The 21,394-nt window shown below is 34.0% G+C and overlaps 1 protein-coding gene across 1 annotated transcript in view; it reads right to left on the reverse strand.

The window, feature by feature from the left end:
- The window catches only part of LOC138697072 (KH domain-containing, RNA-binding, signal transduction-associated protein 2-like), a 619,870-nt gene that overhangs the window by 229,464 nt on the left and 369,012 nt on the right, over positions 1–21,394 (reverse strand). The window contains exon 4 of the mRNA XM_069822668.1: positions 1,997–2,143. Within this exon, the coding sequence (XP_069678769.1) occupies positions 1,997–2,143 (147 nt within the window). The remainder of the gene's footprint in view (positions 1–1,996; positions 2,144–21,394) is intronic.

Here is a 21,394-nt window from a genome sequence, read left to right on the forward strand (position 1 = left end):
TAATAAGAGAACTCAACGTGAAAAACGGAAACACAAGGAGAAAAAGGAGAATGCAAGGGAAAAAATCGGAAAGCAAGGAAAACAAGTGAGATGCAACAAAACCAAGGGGAATACGAGTGAAACAAGAAGAATACGAGGGGCGAAAAAGTGAGGATACAACGAAAAAGGAGGATACAGCGAAAAAGGAGGATACTATGAAAAAGGAGGATATAGCGAAAAAGGAGGATAAACGAAAAAGGAGGATACAACGAAAAAGGAGGATACTATGAAAAAGGAGGATACAACGAAAAAGGAGGATACAACGAAAAAGGAGGATACAGCGAAAACGGAGGATACAACGAAAAAGGAGGATAAAACGAAAAAGGAGGATACAACGAAAAAGGAGGATACAACGAAAAAGGAGGACACAATGAAAAAGGAGGACACAACGAAAACGGAGGATACAACGAAACAGGAGGATACAACGAAAAAGGAGGATACAACGAAAAAATAACAGGAGGAGGAAACGGGAACACAAGAGGAAAAAGAGCCACATAAGAAAAACGGAAGTAACACTAGACAAACAAGACGAATAAAAGGAGAACAAGGTAAAAGCAATGAGATGAGATACAAAGAAAACGAAGACAGAAGAAAAACAAGAGGATGAGGAGTACAAGGAAAATATTACGAGTACATGGAGATTACAAGGCGAACTGAAAAACGAGAATAAGGCAATATAAGTAGAACAATGAGAAGAAAAATAAGGGAAACACTAGAAGAACAAGGGTAATATAAGGAGAATACAGGGAAACATGCTAATATAGGTAATACAAAGAAATATAAAGAGGACAACGGAAAATATGAGGAAATCAAGTGAAGTACAAGGAGTACAATGGGACTAGTCAAATAACAAGCTTTGCACACATCGAAAAGTTTTAGCACTCACAGGTAGTTAGCTCTACACGAAGTTATGCGGCCTAATCAAGATACGTTATGCGTCTTTTCATTTCACTGTCACTTACTTTCCTTGTGTAATTGGTGCACGTTGAAAGGTTCCCAGATCTGTATCTAAGAGTATCTTTCCTGTATTTCGGTTCAATTTATAAGATTCAGTGACTTTCAGAAGTAAAACTCTGTTCAAAAAATTTCCGGAATATACATTTTTTTTTTTCGCAGAAGTGAATCATGTTATGTTGTATATTTCTGTTTCTGATGTTGGCATCATTCATGACGTCACTTCTGATGACGTTTCAAGATCATAATCATTGTTGTTGTGTGGCAACTGGTTTGTGTGATATTCGTTCGTAGCGTTATCAAAGACGACCAGCGCTCCGGTCGATCTTCGAAAGACGTTTATACAAGGCATAGAACTGTGTTTTTTTTTTTTTTCATTGCTGCTTTAGCATAAGCTTCGTCAAGCATTCTTAATGCCTCTGAAGAAGATCTGTGAAAAAAAGAAACACAAAATGTTATGTTTGTGCGTTTTTTCTATAAGGTATCCCACATTCTGAAATGCGAAAAACAAATGAGTCGTTCAGAGCAGAAGTGGCGTAAGTCAAAAATGGGTAATGAGGGTTAAAGGAAACATTCTGTAAAATACTGCGCAAAGAAGCAATTAATATTCCATTTATTTAAACTATTAGTAGTCAGTGGATAGCAAGAAGGACATATTAATTGCTACTTTGGGCTACTACAAATTTTACAGAATTTTTACTTTAAACCTCATTACCCAGTTTTGACGTACACCACATTTGCTCTGAGCGGCTCAAATATTACACAAACAACAGCCATTGCCACACACAAAAACAATGATTATGATCATGAAACTTCCACGGAAGTGACGTCATGAATGATGCCAACACCAGAAACAGAAATATGGCACATAACATTATTCATTTCGGCGGAAAAAAAAAAAAAAATATATATATATATATATATATATATATATATATATATATATATATATATATTTGGAAAAGTTTTTGAACAGAGTATGTAGAACTGTGAAGTGACTTACCGGAACCAGGAATCGACGCACTTCGGCCAGAGCATAAGCAATTCTAGCGTGTGCCTCCGCAGGTGGAGCGAAAGCTGTGATCTCGACGTGCAGGTCGTCGCTGAGGTGTGAGAATTTTGGGTCTCCCGAGCAACGCAGCTCTTCCTCCTGAAACATTTAAGTAGACGTCTGTTAAGACATTATCCACTAAAGCAAATTGATTACAAACAATACTAAAGATAGAATGCATAACTTTACTTAAACTTCATCCAAGGTGACGATGATGTTTGCCCTCAAAGTGTGTACATATTTTGACGTGAAATACTTCTTTCTCACTAACGAATATGGCCACCCGTTATTAGACCAGTGGCGAAACGAAAAATGGTATAAATTCAAATGGTTACTATGGCAACACAATGAACCATAGCCAAATGCTAATATTATTAGTAGTTAGGCTATAAACAAATTAACTTGTGTGTCCACATCTCGCTATGAGACTGAGAGTGCAGAATGTGCGTATAAAATTAACAGTGCCGCGCGGAATCTCTCAGTAATATCTCGAAATCGAGAGCAGCTATAGACCTCTGCGATCACTAGTTTGGTTTGTAATATTAGAATGACTATTACACTCTTACTACGTCACACTACTTGTGACCAATAAAACGGTACGAAAGGGCGTATTTCAACCAATCATGGCTGCTTATCGCACAATTTTATCGCGTCCCTAGCATTTGTTTAATTTTATCGCGTCCCTAGCATTTGCTTAATTTTATCGCGTCCCTAGCATTTGTTTCTTTGTTTGCCAGCATTTGAAACTGCGCTGGTCTGGACGTCAAAAAAAAAATATATATATAATATATATATATATATATATATATATATATATATATATATATATATATATAAAATTACAAACCACTCCAGTCGATGCACAGCAGTTTCAAATATGACTCGCATTGGCATTCAAGAACAAGAATTAATAAAAATCACTGATCATACCTATGCATCTTCTGAAATCCGATTTACAAATAAATGAAGAGCACCATTCGGAAATCCTCAATAAGTTGAATACACCATGTAGGCCTAAATCAACGAGTTCCACTTCTATTACGCACACGTTCAATATAACATCAATTGAACCACCAACCACATTCAAATTTGAAAATTGTACATTCAATAATTATTCCTTATAAAATTATTCATGTTTATTTTTTATGTCATCGTCGTTAATTAAAACTTTTCTAACACTTGTGTATATTAGTTAGGCTATGTTATAGCTTCTGCTATATGATATTATGGATAGTCACGTATCAGAGATTGTTTAATATTAAGATTTATTGAAAATCATCTGTCAAGTGACGTTGATTACTGGGATTCGGATAATTGAAGTGGAATGTTGCATTTTAATAAAAATGAAACTGAATCAACAAAGCCTTCTTGACTAGTAACATTGCCATCGTGTATAATAGATCGAGAACTTCTCGACGAGAAGGCATTGCTCACTACTGCCATCTAGCATGCATCTTGCGTAATATTTCTAATGTTGAGATCGTACAATAATACATTTGAAGACAGTTGTATTTTCGTAAGTCAATTGATATTTTATTGTATTGGAGTACTTCGTTACTTCTAATCTTTATATACTTTCTTCTAATCGTGTAATAGTCAATTAAATCCCACTCGAGTTTTGATTTTCTCTAGATAAATCTGCTCGTGTTCCACTAGCAGATTTATCGATAAAATCAAAACGTCTAGTGAGATTACTGTTGATAATAGAATCGTACGATATGCTTTGAATGAACAATAGTGATTATTTCTTTTTTAGAGCTGAAAATAATTTCGGAAATTTGGCTTCATATTAAAAAAAAATATATTGCCTGTCCTTCATTAATTACTTCTATTATTATATATCCATACTCTTCATTTCTAACCCCCGTCCTAAAAAAAATGAAACATTCATTTTAACACAAAGTCTAATTTTATTTTCGAAAGTGGATGACGTACTTTATAGAGTTTTTTTTTCGAAGGCATTTCCTTATTACTTACTTACTTACTTACTTACTTACTTACTTACTTACTTACTTACTTATGGTTTTTAAGAAACCCGGAGGTTCATTGCCGCCCTCACATAAGCCCTCCATCGGTCGCTATCCTGAGCAAGATTAATCCAATCTCTGCAATCATATCCCATCTCTATCAAATCTATTTTAATATTATTCTCCCATCTACGTCTCGGCCTCCCTAAAGCTCTCTTTCCCTCCGGCCTCCCAACCAACACTCTGGTTGCATTTCTTTATTCGCCCTTGCGTGCTACATGCCCTGCCATCTCAAACGTCTGGATTTAATGTTCCTAATTATATCAGGTGAGGAATACAATGCGTGCAGTTCTGTGTTGTGTAACTTTCTCCATTCTCCTGTAACTTCATCCCTCTAACCCCAAATATTTTCCTAAGCACCTTATTCTCAAACATCCCCAATCTCTGTTCCTCTTTTACAATTCGTTTTTGGTTATCAGATAAGTCAATTACAAAGTTATGAAATATGTTTATTTAAAATTTTCAATCATATGACTTATCATTCTTATTGCAAATTAACATTTGAATGGTTTGCGGGAAAAACAATTAATGTCACAATTTTGTTAAGTTTGATGTCATTAATTCAATGGATCACTACGAAATTTAGTGTTGTTCTTATGAAAACTGGTAAAAAGGAGAATTACCACCACGAATACAGTAATCCTTTCCTTTATTTTCTATAGAAACAGCAATACATCTTGCAGTTATAGATTCAATTAGATCATTACCTAATCCTTAACAGAAATGTGACATTCACCGTTTTTCCCGCAAACTCTTCATTTGCTACAACATGTTACTAAACGAAAAGTATAAATGTTTTCGCCTGTACGGCTTCATGTTAATGTTAATAACAATGAAACAGGATCGCAGTATGAAACGTAAAATACCGGTACATTAAAAAAAATGTTTTTCCATCTGGAGTGACAATAAAGTTAATGAACTTAAATACAAAATTGCATAGGTATAAAACTTAATTCCTTTTCATTTCTTTCAATATTTAGGACTCTGAGCAATATACTCTCAAAATAAATACAAAGAAAATCGATTAATTCTAACTCCATATGAAAAACTCTTTCTTCTGTGTATGTGTATACATTTTGGAACTATGACCTGTAAACTCCTGACCTCTCTTTTACCTCTTATTGCCTCTCACTCCTTTTCCGTACAGTGGCCGAGCGTTCTCAGCAATCTCTGGCACTTGCGAGTCGCGAGTGTGCTCAGTGAGGATAAATCGTGTACAGTTCTGTCATAGGGTTTAGAAAGTTTAATATTTATTTTTTTTTAAGATTCACAGAATTATATATCACATGTGTTTATTACTTTAACGTGTACTTCTGTCTCCGTAGTAATGTGTGTTTATTTTGTCATGACGTAACAAAAGGTGATTTGATAGTAAAGCTCAAAATATCTATATTTATGGCCACCCGTTATTAGACCCTTAGCGAAACGAAAAATGGTATAAATTCAAATGGTTACTATGACAACACAATGAACCACAGCCAAATGCTAATATTATTAGTAGTTAGGCTATAAACAAATTAACTATATAATTTGAACTGGTAATGGAAATTACGGGAAAACGGCTGAACGGTTTTTAATAAATGGTCCCTCATTTTGAAGCTTGGAATCCAGAGTTTTTCGGAAAAATAGTAGTTTTCAGTGAAATGTCAATTTTCCTACATAATTTTCCTATTTTCCAAAATCCATCTGTCGTCAGTTTTGAGAACTAGCATTGCATTCAGGAGAAGCGAAGCGAGCATCAAGTCGGCCTTGTTGCATTTCAGAATAAAACAAAACACATACTACAGTAAACAATATTACACGAAGGCCATGATCTGCAAGAATGCTGACATGTTTAGAGCTCAAATTAAATTGGTTATTAAAAACTTAACTGACTAAAAGTAATTTACAGGTTCGATTCTGAGGTGTGTAATTTTCTGGGTGCAGCTGTATATTGGATATTAAAAACTACAAAACTTGAGGTGGTTTGATGACATTATTACCATTAGAAATGAAATATTATTGTAGTTAATGCCGTGATGTGACTATTTTTCAGTAATTATATATATTAATGCTATATTGATGATATGAAAGTGAAACGTTTTGGGGTTATATAAGTAAATGTAGATAATAACTTAAATTAGATTTTGATTTCTATATTTTACTGAGTGGCGGCTATATAGTATATGTTACTGAAAGCTATAAAACTTGCGTAAGATAATATTATTAAAAATAAAATACTTTTTGGGTAGTTATTAATCAAGTGGGGTTTGGTATTTTTCATATATTTAATGGCGGTGTGGTGTAGATATTTATATGCGTGGTTCTCTTCAGTATTGGCTCGAGAGAGAGTATCTTTCATTGTTATGGAAGCAAATGACTTTCCGAATGTCTGGTATTCTTCATTGAAAATAAATCTGAAAAATGTTTATTTCAACGTCTAATGAACTTAGTTTGCAGCATTTGCTGCACAAGCCACTAGTATTATATAACTTTAGCCTTTCGTGTGGTTTTACTTTATTATTAAAAAGAGATTTAAGTTCAAATGCAGATGGCGAAGAAACTTGTTAGAATTGAAGGTGAATGAGTAGTCTGTAGACGTACTGCATCGATTTGGTTCAAGCCTTTCAATAAAGTTGACTCCAGCATAACAAACCTCAGTCGCGGCTCGATCAATCGCATTGGAAGAACGGCTGTCAAACACCCGATACTGTCAATAACACATGAACTCTTCGTGAGGAATGGCTTTTCGTCACTTGGAAAAGTTTCAGATTTTCAATTAACCAGCGTCTACAAAATCCATTGGCAATGATGAATACAGGAGCCGTAATGACATCTACAGTAAGCTACTCTAATATCCTTTAAGATGGCGAATTTGTAAGACGATCTCCATACACGATGAAAAGTGGATCTCTTTATTTGAATAAGACTAGGAAGTGAAGTAACCAGCAATCAAATTCCGTGGTTCGATAGTAGTAGTAATCTTATTTAATGATATTTTCAACTGTAGAAGTTGTTCAAGATCAAATGCCAACGCAATGGACAAATTACTAATTTCTCCTGAAGACCCTGTCAGGGACAAGAACCTTTCACTTGCGGTAAATCAAGAACATAGGTACTTCAGTTTCATTTCTTTCTCGGAGAAAGTCATGCTAATGAATTCATCACTAGCCCCAAATATTTTCCTAAACATCTTATTATCAAATATCTTTAACCTTTGTTCCTCTCTCAAAGTGAGAGTCCAAGTTTCGTAACCATACAGAATAACTGTTTTATAAATTCTAACTTTCAGTTTTTTTTTATATAGAAGTTAAATATTGAATTTTACTGAATTTATGTCAGTGAAAGGAGTATGTAGGATAAAGGTTGGTACAGACCGATTATTTAGTCCTAACAGCTCAGCGACGCGAAAGATGGGAAGTAATAGGAGGATCGGGGAGAATTCCGGAGTAGAGGTAAGGGCGAGCGGTCGGTAAAGGAATGCAGTGTAGCTTAATTCTACTGAAACATACCGCTCTACCGCACGCATGACATCTGATCGCTCCGAAGGCAAGCGAGTGAATAACCCAAATACCCCTTGGCGTAACTAAATGGACTCGCCTGACTCAGGCGCACATCGTCGGCGACTGTCAGGACTAAATAATCGTACTGTAATATTGTGATATGAGTAATATTGTCATAGTGCTCTTTGAGAATTTTTTACAATTTTACTGAGCGAGAGGAGGAAGACCGGTTTTTTGCTTCAGCGTATTAAGGGAATGTTCGTGGACAAGTTGCTGCACAAAACCGGTTCTTCTCTCGCTCAGTAAAATTGTAATAAATTCTCTAAAAGGACTGTCACAATATTACTGGTATCACAATAATACCAACCTGTACCTTACACCCTTACAGTTGTATTGTATCTACCTTATGGCGTACACTAAACTTCGTGACTGCTCTTTGTTCCTATCAGTAGATCATTTTATGCGCGGTAGCCGCTTGTCTGATTTTTATAACCTTCACTCAAAATTATGATTTCCCTGCATCCAAGTTAAAAGAACGATACTCTCATTGGCAGGAAAATGGGAGACTCCACTTGATCCGACATGCATTAAAGTAGTCATCTTTACAATCGAATTTCTAGCGATTCTATCTTTCTTCTTTTTCTGTTCAGAGCCCAGGTAATACTTAAAGTTGATAGAATTTCGTCAAACCGTATTTACTAGTTTTATATTATATTATTTCCATTAATTCAACTGATTATTTATTGAAAGATATAAACTGACAAATATCCCAAGTCCAAAATTTACCGAATTTGACTTTCTACCCGACATGTGTTCTATTTTGCATAGGCAACCATCCTGTAGAAAAGAATATTTCAGCTCTAACCTATGTGTTTGAATTATAAAAATATTTATTTCATTACTCTTTTTTTTTATATTTACATCTAAAGTTTCTTTTATTTAAAAAAAATAACTTTATATACAACGCAAAATACATATAGGCTATTTTTTTATAATACATTTCGTCTTTCTAATGCTAAAATAACTATGTGAAAATATGTTTAATTGCTCAGAAACTAGAGTGACAGAACATTTTAATACTTTTTCTTATAAACAAAACTGTATTATTATTGTTCTATAAACTTGCTTTTTAACAAAGTAAAAGAACTTTCAAATCTTCCTCGACTTTTGAAGAGAACTATACATCTTCAATGCTGGAAACAAGAATTTAGTTTCCCAATATTTATACGGCAGCAGAATTATTACTCTTATTTTGAGCGTCTATAGTTTCTTCTTCCTTTGCTCTCCTCAAAAATGTAGTTCAATGGACTTAGGATGTTTTCCAAGTAAGGTTTTCCTTCAGTTGTATTTTCTTTTTGGACGATCAAGTTGTGTTAGCCAATTCAAAAGAAGGTCTGCAAATTGCTGCTTACAAAGTAAGAACAAAGTATAATTTAAAAATATCAAAATCTATAGTAGAATACAAGAGAAGTGATGTTATTAGAGAGTAGTTTTAGATAGAAGAAATAACACAACATACAAAAGAATTTAACTACAAATGGAACATCTGGAGAGAATAGGGGAAAACAGGATTCGGAAAAAAATATTTCAGTATATTCCACGCAGAAATGTAGGTTGTCGGAGATTTAAATGGAGTCAATAATTCTAATGAGTAGAGAACGGGGCTCTATGCTCAAATCGTAATTAAAATGATGATGATGATGATGATGATGATGACGACGATCGTGATGGTGGTGTGTCTTATTTCAATTGTTTTAAATTCTATTGATGATCATATATATTGGAATTTTGTATACATTTTTATAGTCAATCTAAGGCAATATCTTTCAGCAAAAAAACACCGCACTCAAATAACCTATATGTATGTGTATGTATTTCTTTATTGACACTGCAAATGGGTAAATACCCGGTGGCAGTTATAGGCTTGGATATGGAGATTTATACTCCTTCAGTTAGCTTTCTTTATGACTCGTTACTCGTCCAGGATAGATTTTCAAACTCACAATTCTCACAGATAGAGTTGTCTGCTATTTTATTAAATTAAACTGCGCCATATCATTCAATTTCCTTGTATTCTAATATATAAATGTCAAGTGTCTCTCATTTGCATTCAAATTCAGTGTTTGGATTTCATTGTCATGTGAAAACATCGAGGAAGGACTTAAACAATTCACTGCGGGCAACCCACTTACATAGTATTGATAAATCGTGTATTATTTCAAGTAACATAATAGCAATTCAAAGAAACAGACTGAGGCAATTTGTGTTGAACTGAATCTAACATACAGTGTGTAACAAAATCCTACACACATATTACATGTAAATCCTGGATTAAAAAGAAGACGAAAATATTAGTGACAAAATTTCGTCTCGCCGATTTTTTATTGCTCAATGTAACAACACTAAATTTTGCAAATACATTTTTACTCCTGTGATCGTAGAAGTTTTGAAACCAAACCTTCGCTGTTCAAATCACTTCCCTCATGTTTCATTTTAATTATCTTTCTGTAATGTAGGGAATTATTTGTGTTACCATACATTATGTTCCTTCAGAATTTCGTGATAAATTATTATATATCCATTAATTTGCATCTTACTCTTGTTAATTAAAATGTTAAACACAGTGAACGTTATAATACTAGTGCAGGCTACCAAGACATTCTCTGTTGTGCAGTTTTTCACATTATTCTGCAACTAAAAATTATTCATATTAATTTTTGTCACAAATACTTTTGTCTCTATTTTCGTCAAGGATTTATACGATGTATCCCGTGTGTGCGAATTTCAGTACGCCCTGTAGTAACTTGTAAAATCTTTAGAAAGAGACTATAAATATAAAAACCGAAGAAGAGCAATTCTTTTGCTTATGTGTAGAAATAGATAAATGGATTCATTCAGCAATAGTATGATGTAGCCTACAGATGCACTACACTAACAGAATTTACCCTTAAATCCACTGCACGGCTCTTTTGACAGTACGTGCTTTACAAAACAAGCCATAATTTGTAGGTTTTGTCCCCTCCCCTTACCTATGATTAAATCAAACCATTCTCCATAAAACATACAGATTAATATGAAAATGGGTAAAAACAAGACATATTATATCACATATCCTAACGTAGCATACAAACAGGCATAAAAGTGTATAATCGAATAGTTAGCATTATCTCATCAACAGTTCGTATCATAAACTTCAACAGCTGATGCTCTAAGGTGTCTCGCCTTGGAGAGTAACAATCCAGTCTTTTGTTCGTATTCTCTATTCCCCATGAGGTCAAGACATGCAAGCGAATCCCTATTCCGACTTAGCATCGAGGGTGGTAGATATTTTATCCGGATATATTCTGTTTCTTTACAATGGACTACAATGTGTGCTCATGTCTCCTTTTCTACACACAATGGACAGATGCGATCTCTATCTTCGGTGACAATTTTAACACCCTTTCATGCCCCCAATCTTAGTCACGCCTAACCCACTTTACTATCTTTGCTACAAGAATTTATGTAGTCATCCCTCCCCCAATTAAGCAAGAAAACTGATTGTAAATGCAGTGAGGATTTTTTCCAAATGTTGGTACTCAATCTACTGCTTCTCGATTTCAATAGACGCATCTTCACATTACGTCATAAACCATATTTCTTCTATTATTTTCTCCTTTTTCCCCTCATCCAACCCATTCCTACTTGGTGTTCATTTCAATGTGTACAATGACGTCACTGTTGAGAGTCAGCGATTTGAAGCGAGTTTCAGCTTTTATGTCAGAGATGTTGCCTATTAATCAAGGCGTTCAATCTGAACTTGAGAACGTGTACGGTATACTTGAACGTCGTAGCAACAGATGGCGATCTGTACGGTCTGTGTGCTACCATAACCTCTTTCGAACTGTTTTGTGCGGGCAAGTCGTACGCAGGGTATTTGTTATCATCGGTTGCGTACGGCAACATTCCACAATACAAATCAAATGCTCCGTGTCCATGTTGACCGTCGAAGTTAATGTCAACAAACACTGTACGTAAGTAATCGTCTTAACCCTCTTCCCATACCCCGACAGTAAGAAAAAAACTCACCTCAGTACGTGTTTCCAAACAGTTCACATTCCTGCCACTACCGGTGTTACGGTACGTATCGGTAAGTACTCTTCAGAATGAACGCCGTACTTGCCAGGCAACTTCTCTGGCACATAGGTAATACGCCTCTGCGGAAATGAAGGCAGATTGAATTCTCTAGTCTCATCGGCTAGCCACATGACGGCATACAGCGAGCCATGACACACTTTGAACTGAACACGCAGTATATGACGAAGTCCTCTCTGTAGTTTATAAATTCATCCTTTTCCAAACCCCTCTGTTTGTTGAACTCTGCAACAAATCGCCCATAAAAGCGATTGGTCCCCAAATATAATTTTAGCCAGTATTTTACCATCCTGACTTTCACATTAATTGCTTCAACACTCCGCAATTAGCTGTGCTTCTTCCAATGCCAAGTATTCGTTTTAGGAAATCCGTTTGTATCTTGTTTAATTTCCTCGCATTTTCCCAACCCCAAATTTCCGCTCCATACAACATAAATGAACTTACAAGCAAACGTTCTGATGGGGGCAGATAAAAAAGTTAATTTTTTTCTTCCACCATGTTAATAATGTCAAAAGAAGTGCTTATAGAAATTTTGGCCACTCGACCGCAATTATGAAGACATCCAGAAGTGACTTTCCCTGGGCCGTTTATAGAAAAAAAGCACAATTGCATAGAAATATTTATTGCAACAGATACAGCAATTGTTGCACTATTTTTCAACATATCCCCCACTGGAATTGAGACATTTGTCATACCATGGGATCAATTTTTGTTTCGCAGAAGTCAGCCGCCTCAGATCGAACCACCGTTTGACTGCGTCTGCACCTCTCTCTGTCGATCCCATGATATGAGTAATGTCTCATTTCCGATGGAAAATATGTTGAAAAATAGCTCAACAATGGCTGTGTCCGTTCCAATACATTTGTCCACTGAAATTGTGTTTTTTTTTTCTGTTAGCGTCCCCTGGCGAACTTATTTTTACGGCCCTCGTAATTGCGGTCGAGTGGCCAAAATTTGTATAAGCACTTCTTTTGACATTATTAACATGGTGGAAGAAAAAAATTTAACTTTTTATCTGCCCCCATCAAAACGTTTGGTTGTTAGCACAGCTTCATTATATTACCTTCAATGATACTAGAGGAATGTCTGACACTTTGGTGATCAATTTTAATACTTCCGTTCTATTTACCTCGCATTTGCGTTTCGTTATGTAACTGTGTTCAGGTCATCTCCCATTCATTGATTAAGTAACCCCTAAATATAGTACCGGTATATAAAATGTTTCATATTTTCCAATATGTGCAGAGCCTTTGTCCATGTCACATCCGTGCTATTTACGTTTAAGGTTCTACTGCACTAAAAATAACTTTTTTCCTAATTTTTTTCAACCTAATTTTGAGGGCATGTTTACTATGTAAATAGCTAACAAAATCGAAATTTTCAACTCGCAAATGTGTTTGGCTTTTGATTTTTTGCTTCTTTTCTATTATTTTAGAAATATTTTCAAACCCAACTTTTAAGTATAAGATCTCAATTATTTTTAAGCTTTCTTTTTTTATTACATTCACAAGCCATAGAGAAACATTTCTATGCGTTAATTTTATGAACTGTCTTACTTATTCACTCTCAATTTTTTTTATTTTGAAAACGTTATTTTTTCTATTTATTAATGAAAAATAAAACATTAATAGAAAATAAACTAGCACGATTTCTTAGAAATTAAATACATAGAAACATGTAGCTACCTTATAAATACTTGCAGTAAAAATTTCATCTAGATTGATTAATATTTGCCATGAGAAAGTTGGTGTCGAATCAAGAAAAATAAACTTGCTGAAAGTAAAATGAATGTTTATGTAACACATACCTATTAAAATTCTCTTCCGCTACATTCATCTAGTAACTTCGAATGAAGTTTCTAGATTTGTATTCAGAAATTTCTGAAAAAGAATTCTTTGATGAAAAATAATTCTGACAGCTCTTTAAATACTTCGCTCCTTCAGTGCCATAATTTAAAAAAAAAAATGTTAAACACATTTGTAATCATAATTGAATTAAATTCACTTGGAATATGAAAAAATATATATTAAAAAAAAGCGAAACAGCCAATATACAGGGTGTATCCGAAGTGGTGTTACAAACTTTCAGGGATGATGGCGAAGGGCACATGTATCAATTTAAGATAAGGAACCCTGGTCCGGAAATGACAGAGTCGAAAGTTACAAACAAAAATAGTTGTGTGGAAATGAAATAATTTTATTGCTCTGTACACCTTATTTATGTGTATTTATCTCTACATCTTACAGATACTGCATTCATCTGACGTTGTTTACGTTGCCTACCTACAGTATTCCATTCAGTGCGCTGTCTGAGGGAGGGGACAGGAAACTACATTAAAGTAATGCAGATAGCGTAAAGTTTAACGGACATGATCGGTCCTGATATGCACATCTGTAGACAGCAGTGTATGTGTACAAGTTGCAGTGTCCAGTCGATCAGTCCTAGTGAAATGGAGGAGTACACGAGAGCGGAATAAGCAGACCTGATTTTCGAATACGGATGAGCCAATGGGAACAGAAGACAAGCCCACAGATTGTATTGGGACCAGTACCCACGTAGGAGACATCTGGCCCATACCATCTTTCCACGACTGTTCCAAAGGTTAAGGGAAGGAGGGCACATGGTGCGAAATTACAATTCCATTTCCACACAACTATTTTTGCTTATAACTTTCTACTCAGTCATTTTCGGACCATGGTTCCTTATCTCAAATTGATACATGTACCCTTCGCCATCATCCCTGAAAGTTTTTAACACCACCTCGGAAACATCCTGTATATATTATTTTTTTTATTTTGATGATACTGATTACTTTTCTTGATCTTGTCTGTATTAACAGTCATACCCGAAGTCTCCAAGCAAACAAAAGCGTCGTATTAACTGATATCGGATTATTAATTAATTACTCTATTGTTCGGTGTTACACGTAATGTCATTAATACTCGTGTTACTTTTCTGAAGTATTTGATTGACAGATTTCTGTTATAAATTCTTTCTTAAGAAGAGTGTGTTTTGGAAGTAATTATGTTTGGAATTTACCACACGCTATTTCGTGATTGATTAACAAGCAGTTTCAAAGTATGACAGTTTCTCTAGTAAGAGTTCTCGATGTAGTCGTTTTCTTAGGATATTTCGCTGGTGTAAGACTACAGATGTAGTTAATATTTTAGCATCATTAATTTTAAAACTGACGTATCTTAAGTGTTCTGAAGCCTTGGATTTATATAAGAAGATAACATCTGCAAGGGCAGCTATACGAACAATGAATTTTGAGAGTTTCTCCATATTATCTATTGATCGCATTCAGGACGAATACGATTTTAGAAAGGAAATAATTACATTTTTATTTTGTATACATCGATTGAAAGCTGTATAACTGTACGAATAATATTCAGGCTTCAAAATATTTTGGATTATTGTAATAACTGCAGTTATTAAAATTCTTTCAGCGTGTCAATATTCCGCTTTACTTTTGATTTGTAATTATTCATTTGCAGTGAAATGTCACGTTAATCCATTATAAATATGAGATACTTAATTTCAATGAAAATTTGTAATTGTGTACTTAACGCATTCAATTTTTAATAGGTCATTCGGAAATCAGTGGCAAAGCTTTAGTTAATATCAAAAACTTATTTATTCACAATTGGCATATTTAAAGTTCTTAAATTAATCTCTTCCAGTATCACGTACTCATCGTCACACTTCTGGAAGGCGGCGGATACCATCCACAAGGTTCTTTTGCCCTAAGCTTCTAATTGACTAGTTTACATGTGTTATAATGGCCTGCATACTTCTAAAGAAAATACCCCTGTCATTGATGTGTTCATCTTAGATAAAAGATCGTAGTTGCAGGAACTCATATCCGGAGAATACGGAGAATTCTCTAGAATGTCAAGTTCCATCTAATAAGTAAATTAAACCACTTGGGCACACACGTGGCAACGAGCTCTATCGTAAAGCATAATGGGCTGGATATTCAAGAGATTTTGGCACTTCCGTCACATTATTGGTGGTAAATTATGTTCGAAAAAGTGGCTGTAATATGGAGCATGAATACGCATTCTAATTGGAGCAGAATGTGTGATTAATATTCCTTCATAATAATGAAGAATAAACATAATTTTGAGAGGGTCCTACTATTGTTTACGAGGATCAATTCATAAATAATGCAGAGGTTGGCAGAACTGTGAAGTGGATGATGCAACACCAATGACAATTAGGTCAGTTGCAGTAGAGACATTTAAGAAGAAGCACGTATGTTCATTTCGTCCATAGCATACTCTGTGTTTAGGTAACGAGAGCTAGAAATAGAGCCTACACGTGTCTCGAGTGCTGTGACGATTGAAGACTATAGATTATATTTTGGTATTAGGGAGTTGCAGATAACAGTGTTATCATTACAGTCACTGCATATAGAATATAAATAAGATTATTGCCTTAGTAAACATTTACTATTCCTCCTGAATAACCCTGTATCTGTTTATTGAAAACTTCACTGCAGGGATATTTTGAATACATATTGAGGGAACTGCATGATGTAGTAAAATAGACAATTTGCCTGTTAATTGCTACCGAAAAAATTAGTGTATCTAATAGGCTAATAGAATACATCTTTCACCAAAAGACAAGTTAAGTATCTTGGAGTGAATTGTAATTTGCAGGAATACTGATGGAGAAATTAATACTAGAATACTGAAAATAAAGGGAAATTTTATATTATTTCAAGTACTTCCTGGCACACCCGTATAGTTGAACGAATAAAAGAAGAATAGGAACATCTATGACAGTATCTTTCTTTCATTACAGAAGCAAGATTTGGACAATGACAGAAAGCATAAACAATAAATGCATTGGAAATGAATTATTCGAGATCATCCTATATCTCAGAAAAGAAAAACATATCTAATGAAATAATTCGTAATCTAATGAATGTTTAATAAAATGTTTTATTTTCGCTGCCAGAGTTAAGACCATGAGGGTCCTCTTTCACTAATCAGCCTTAATCAATAAAATAGTAACATACATTTTTAATTATGAATATTTGTAATCCATTAAAGATTCTCCAGCAATATTCAAGTTAAATTTTAACGACTAGTACATGTTTATCTAATTTGATATGAAGCCTATACGAAAAAGTAATAACTTAATTTATGAGCTAATGTAATTCAATTCAATCTACTGTATATGCAATATGTAAATAATTATAATTATGTTGAAATAGCTTGTTGGCTAAATTATGAGAATTAATTTAATAGTAGTTTACTGGAACTATGTTACAGGGAGCAAAATATAAATCTAAAATATATTGATATAAAGATATTTTGCGGTTTTATATTATATGGTTTTAAGAAATTAATGGTAATAATAAAAATGGATAGATGTTAGTTTCATTTTAACTAACAAATAATAATCAGCAATTAATCTCTTAAGCAAGAATTTATGTAATTTTGACTTAAATAAAGTTATTATCCAACAACCCCTTACATCAGTCGGAAGCGAGTTACAATTTCTAGCAACTGTATAGGATGAAGAATATAGAGATGTCTTGTGGTAAAGAATAACGAGAAAATTGTTGTGATGAGACCTGATACTTAGCTGATGATATGCAGATAAATTAAAAAAAACAAGAAGCCAAGTAGATTGGATAAGCGGTGCGCAGAATTTAAAATAAGACAATAATAGAATGTAGGGCTCGTCGATCGCTCAGCCTTAGCCAAGACAGAATTAGGAAAGACGGGGAAATATAATCATATTTACGAATATTGCAAATGTAACGGTCGCACAGAAGAACAAAAGTACAAAGAAAAGTTTAAGATGGTTAAGACGTGATATGAATGGAAGGAGAAGACAGATGGCCAAAGAATTTATGAATGGAAGCAGCTAGGGGAAGGAAGAGGGGAAGTCCAAAGACTACCTGGACTAATTACGTAGATGAATGACAATGACCGAGGTAGTATTGATTTATACAAGCAGCATCAGTCCACTAGCACTGAACTTCTGAAATATAAATGATACGCATGTTAGTCAGCTAGTAAACACAAAGTACAGATTGTACCACGTAAATAATATATTATTTCAATTGATCAGTTAGATACGGGCAAATTGAGACATCTTTCTGTTCTCAATGTTCTAGGCTTACACAATTTCACGTCATGCTTATATTTTGCCTAATTATTGTTAAGAAACAAAATATTTCACTTGCAAATGTCTGAAATAATATAATAAATAACGTTGTGATTTTGTTTTTTCAGGATAGGAGGGATTAACACGTCATCATAGCGAATCAAGGAAGGACAAAATGGTGAGTAGGAGCTTACATACAGTATTTACAACGAATTTGTGAAATTAATGCAGCATTCAGCTGTTTCTACAAAAATATTCTGACTTTAAAATAAAACTTATTACATGTACGTCCATGGCAGAGGGCATTGAAACCTGTTGTTAATTCGACAAGTAATTGCGGTTTATATTTTTGTACTTAACTGTGGAAATGTGCAAGCATCAGCTTATCTCTTGTTATTTACGTATACTTCGATTCAGTAATTTATCTTAGTCGAATTCATTTTTATAAGAGTATATTATCAACAGTAATCTCACTAGACGTTTTGATTTATCTAGAGAAAATCAAAACTCGAGTGGGATTTAATTGACTATTACACGATTAGAGGAAAGTATATAGAGATTAGAAGTAACGAAGTACTCCAATACAATAAAATATTAATTGACTTACGAAAATACAACTGTCTTCAAATGTATTATTGTACCATCTCAACATTACAAATATTACGCTAGATGGCAGTAGTGAGCAATGCCTTCTCGTCGAGAAGTTCTCGATCTATTATACCAAATTATACTCAATGGCAATGTTACTAGTCAAGAAGGCTTTGTTGATTCAGTTTCATTTTTATTAAAATGCAACATTCCACTTCAATTATCCGAATCCCAGTAATCAACGTCACTTGACAGATGATTTTCAATAAATCTTAATATTAAACAATCTCTGATACGTGACTATCCATAACATCATATAGCAGAAGCTATAACATAACCTAACTAATATACACAAGTGTTAGAAAAGTTTTAATTAACGACGATGACATAAAAAATAAACATGAATAATTTTATAAGGAATAATTATTGAATGTACAATTTTCAAATTTGAATGTGGTTGGTGGTTCAATTGAAGTTATATTGGACGTGTGCGTAATAGAAGTGGAACTCGTTGACTTAGGCCTACATGGTGTATTCAACTTATTCAGAATTTCCGAATGAATAATTTTAAAAGGAATAATTATTGAATGTACAATTTTCAAAATTGAATGTGGTTGGTGGTTCAATTGATGTTATACTGGACGTGTGCGTAATAGAAGTGGAACTCGTTGATTTAGGCCTACATGGTGTATTCAACTTATTGAGGATTTCCGAATGGTGCTCTTCATTTATTTGTAAATCGGATTTCAGAAGATGCATAGGTATGATCAGTGCTTTTTATTAATTATTATTCTTAAATGCCAATGCGAGTCATATTTGAAACTGCTGTGCATCGACTGGAGTGGTTTGTAATTATATATATATATATTTTTTTTTTTTTGACGTCGAGACGAGCGCAGTTTCAAATGTTGGCAAACAAAGAAACAAATGCTAGGGACGCGATAAAATTAAGCAAATGCTAGGGACGCGATAAAATTAAACAAATGCTAGGGACGCGATAAAATTGTGCGATAAGCAGCCATGATTGGTTGAAATACGTCCTTTCGTACCGTTTTATTGGTCAAAAGTAGTATGACGTAGTAAGAGTGTAATAGTCAACATAATCTGAATATATTTTATATTCCTTTCTTTCTTTTCGGAGGGATTCTTGTTAGAAAGTGTTCCCAGTTTATTTGATACTGATGGGTTTATTTTAGATCTGACTTGGTTTTGAGTTCTTGTAAAATATCGCATTTCACAATATATTGCGCAGCTCTTATGGGATTTCTTCAATGCCTATGATTCACTGACATACTTAATATACTGTAGGTTGTGTTAAAGTACTAAGCAAACTATTCTCACATTTTTTATGAGAGATGACTTGAAAAATTTTAAAACAATGTCTGTAGTTCTGGTGCATCTGTTAATTTTCTCTAGTACTTCTGTTTCTTCGAGAATAGAAACATTCTAGCCCAGGTATGAAAAAGATTTCTTAATTCGAGTGTGTTAATATGAGAAACAAATTGTAATTTTCTTGGTTCTTTCCCACAAATTTCCATAATTTTTGTCCTGTACGTTGATACTTCCATGTTATATTTAATTTATTTATTTATTTCATTATTTATTTATTTATTTAATTGCTAGTAAGTTTGAAATGAATACAAGTTAATAAATACAATGAAAGATAAACTAGCCCACTCCTGAATGAGTAAGACTCGTGCTCAGGAGGGGATTCCAATACAGACAAAAATAAAATTAAAATTGAGAGTGAATACAGATTAAATAGTGTTTAATATGTTTAAAACCCAAACTATAAATCCAATACAATTTTTTTTATTTATTTTTTTTATTAATTTGGAGAGGATTCGTGGTTAAAATAATATTGAAATAAAATTTGCAGCTAAATATAAATTGGAAATATCATACAACCAGATTCTTCAGTTATATCGGAGTAATACTGAACTAACAGGCAACCCTTCTCATGGGGGCAGATAAATATAAATATATTTTTCTTTCACCATGTTAATAATATAAAATCAAGTGCTCATACAAATTTTGATCACTCGAGCGCATTACAAGAGACGGCCAGAAAGTAAATTTTCCTGGAGACGTTTACAGAAAGAAAATACAATTTCATGAAAATGTTTATGGAAAAAAAATACAGAAATTGTTGAGCTATATTTCAACAAATTTCCCACCGGAATTGAGGTATTTGTCATAGCATGAGGTAAATTTTTGTATCCCTGTGTCGTAGAAGTCTGCCGCTTGTAATCGGAACCAGTGTGTGACAGCCGTCTGCACCCCTCTGTTGATACCACGGTATAACAAATTTATCAGTTCCGTTGGGGAATATGTTGAAAAATATCTCAACAATTTCTTTATCAGTTCCAATAAATCTTTCCTTGAAATTGTGTTTTCTTTCTGTAAACGGCCCTAGGCAAACTTACTTTCTGAACGGCCCTCGTAATTCCGCTCGAGTGGCCAAACTTTGTATAAGCATTTGTTTTTACATTATTAACATGTTGCTCTTTAGTCAACTGTTCGAAGACATGTCTGAGACAATGGTAGTAGGAAAAAAATTAAGTTTTTTTCTGCTCCTTGTAACCCTCTTACATTTTTCTTGACAATCGCGGAGCGCATGTACCATCAGACCTGCCAACCTACAAGAGATGAAATGCGATAGAGTGGGATTTAGTAAAGGATACCCTTTCAAAATAATAATAATAATAATAATAATAATAATAATAATAATAATAATAATAATAATAATAATAATAATAAATAGGAAGAAAAAATACAGAAGATAAACTTACGAATTTTAAATGAGGCAGTAGAGCAAGTGGACAGTTTCAAATACTATAAGCAGTAACATGAGCTGCTGCCAGGAAGTCAAAAGGAGGATAGCAATGGCCAAGGAAGCTTTTAATAGAAAAAGGAGCATTTTCTGCGGACCTCTGGAAAAAGACCTAAGGAAGAGACTAGTGAAGAGCTTTGTATGGAGTGTGGCATTGTAT

The sequence above is a fragment of the Periplaneta americana genome, chromosome 3 (genome assembly GCF_040183065.1).
Source record: "Periplaneta americana isolate PAMFEO1 chromosome 3, P.americana_PAMFEO1_priV1, whole genome shotgun sequence".
Lineage (NCBI taxonomy): Eukaryota > Metazoa > Arthropoda > Insecta > Blattodea > Blattidae > Periplaneta > Periplaneta americana.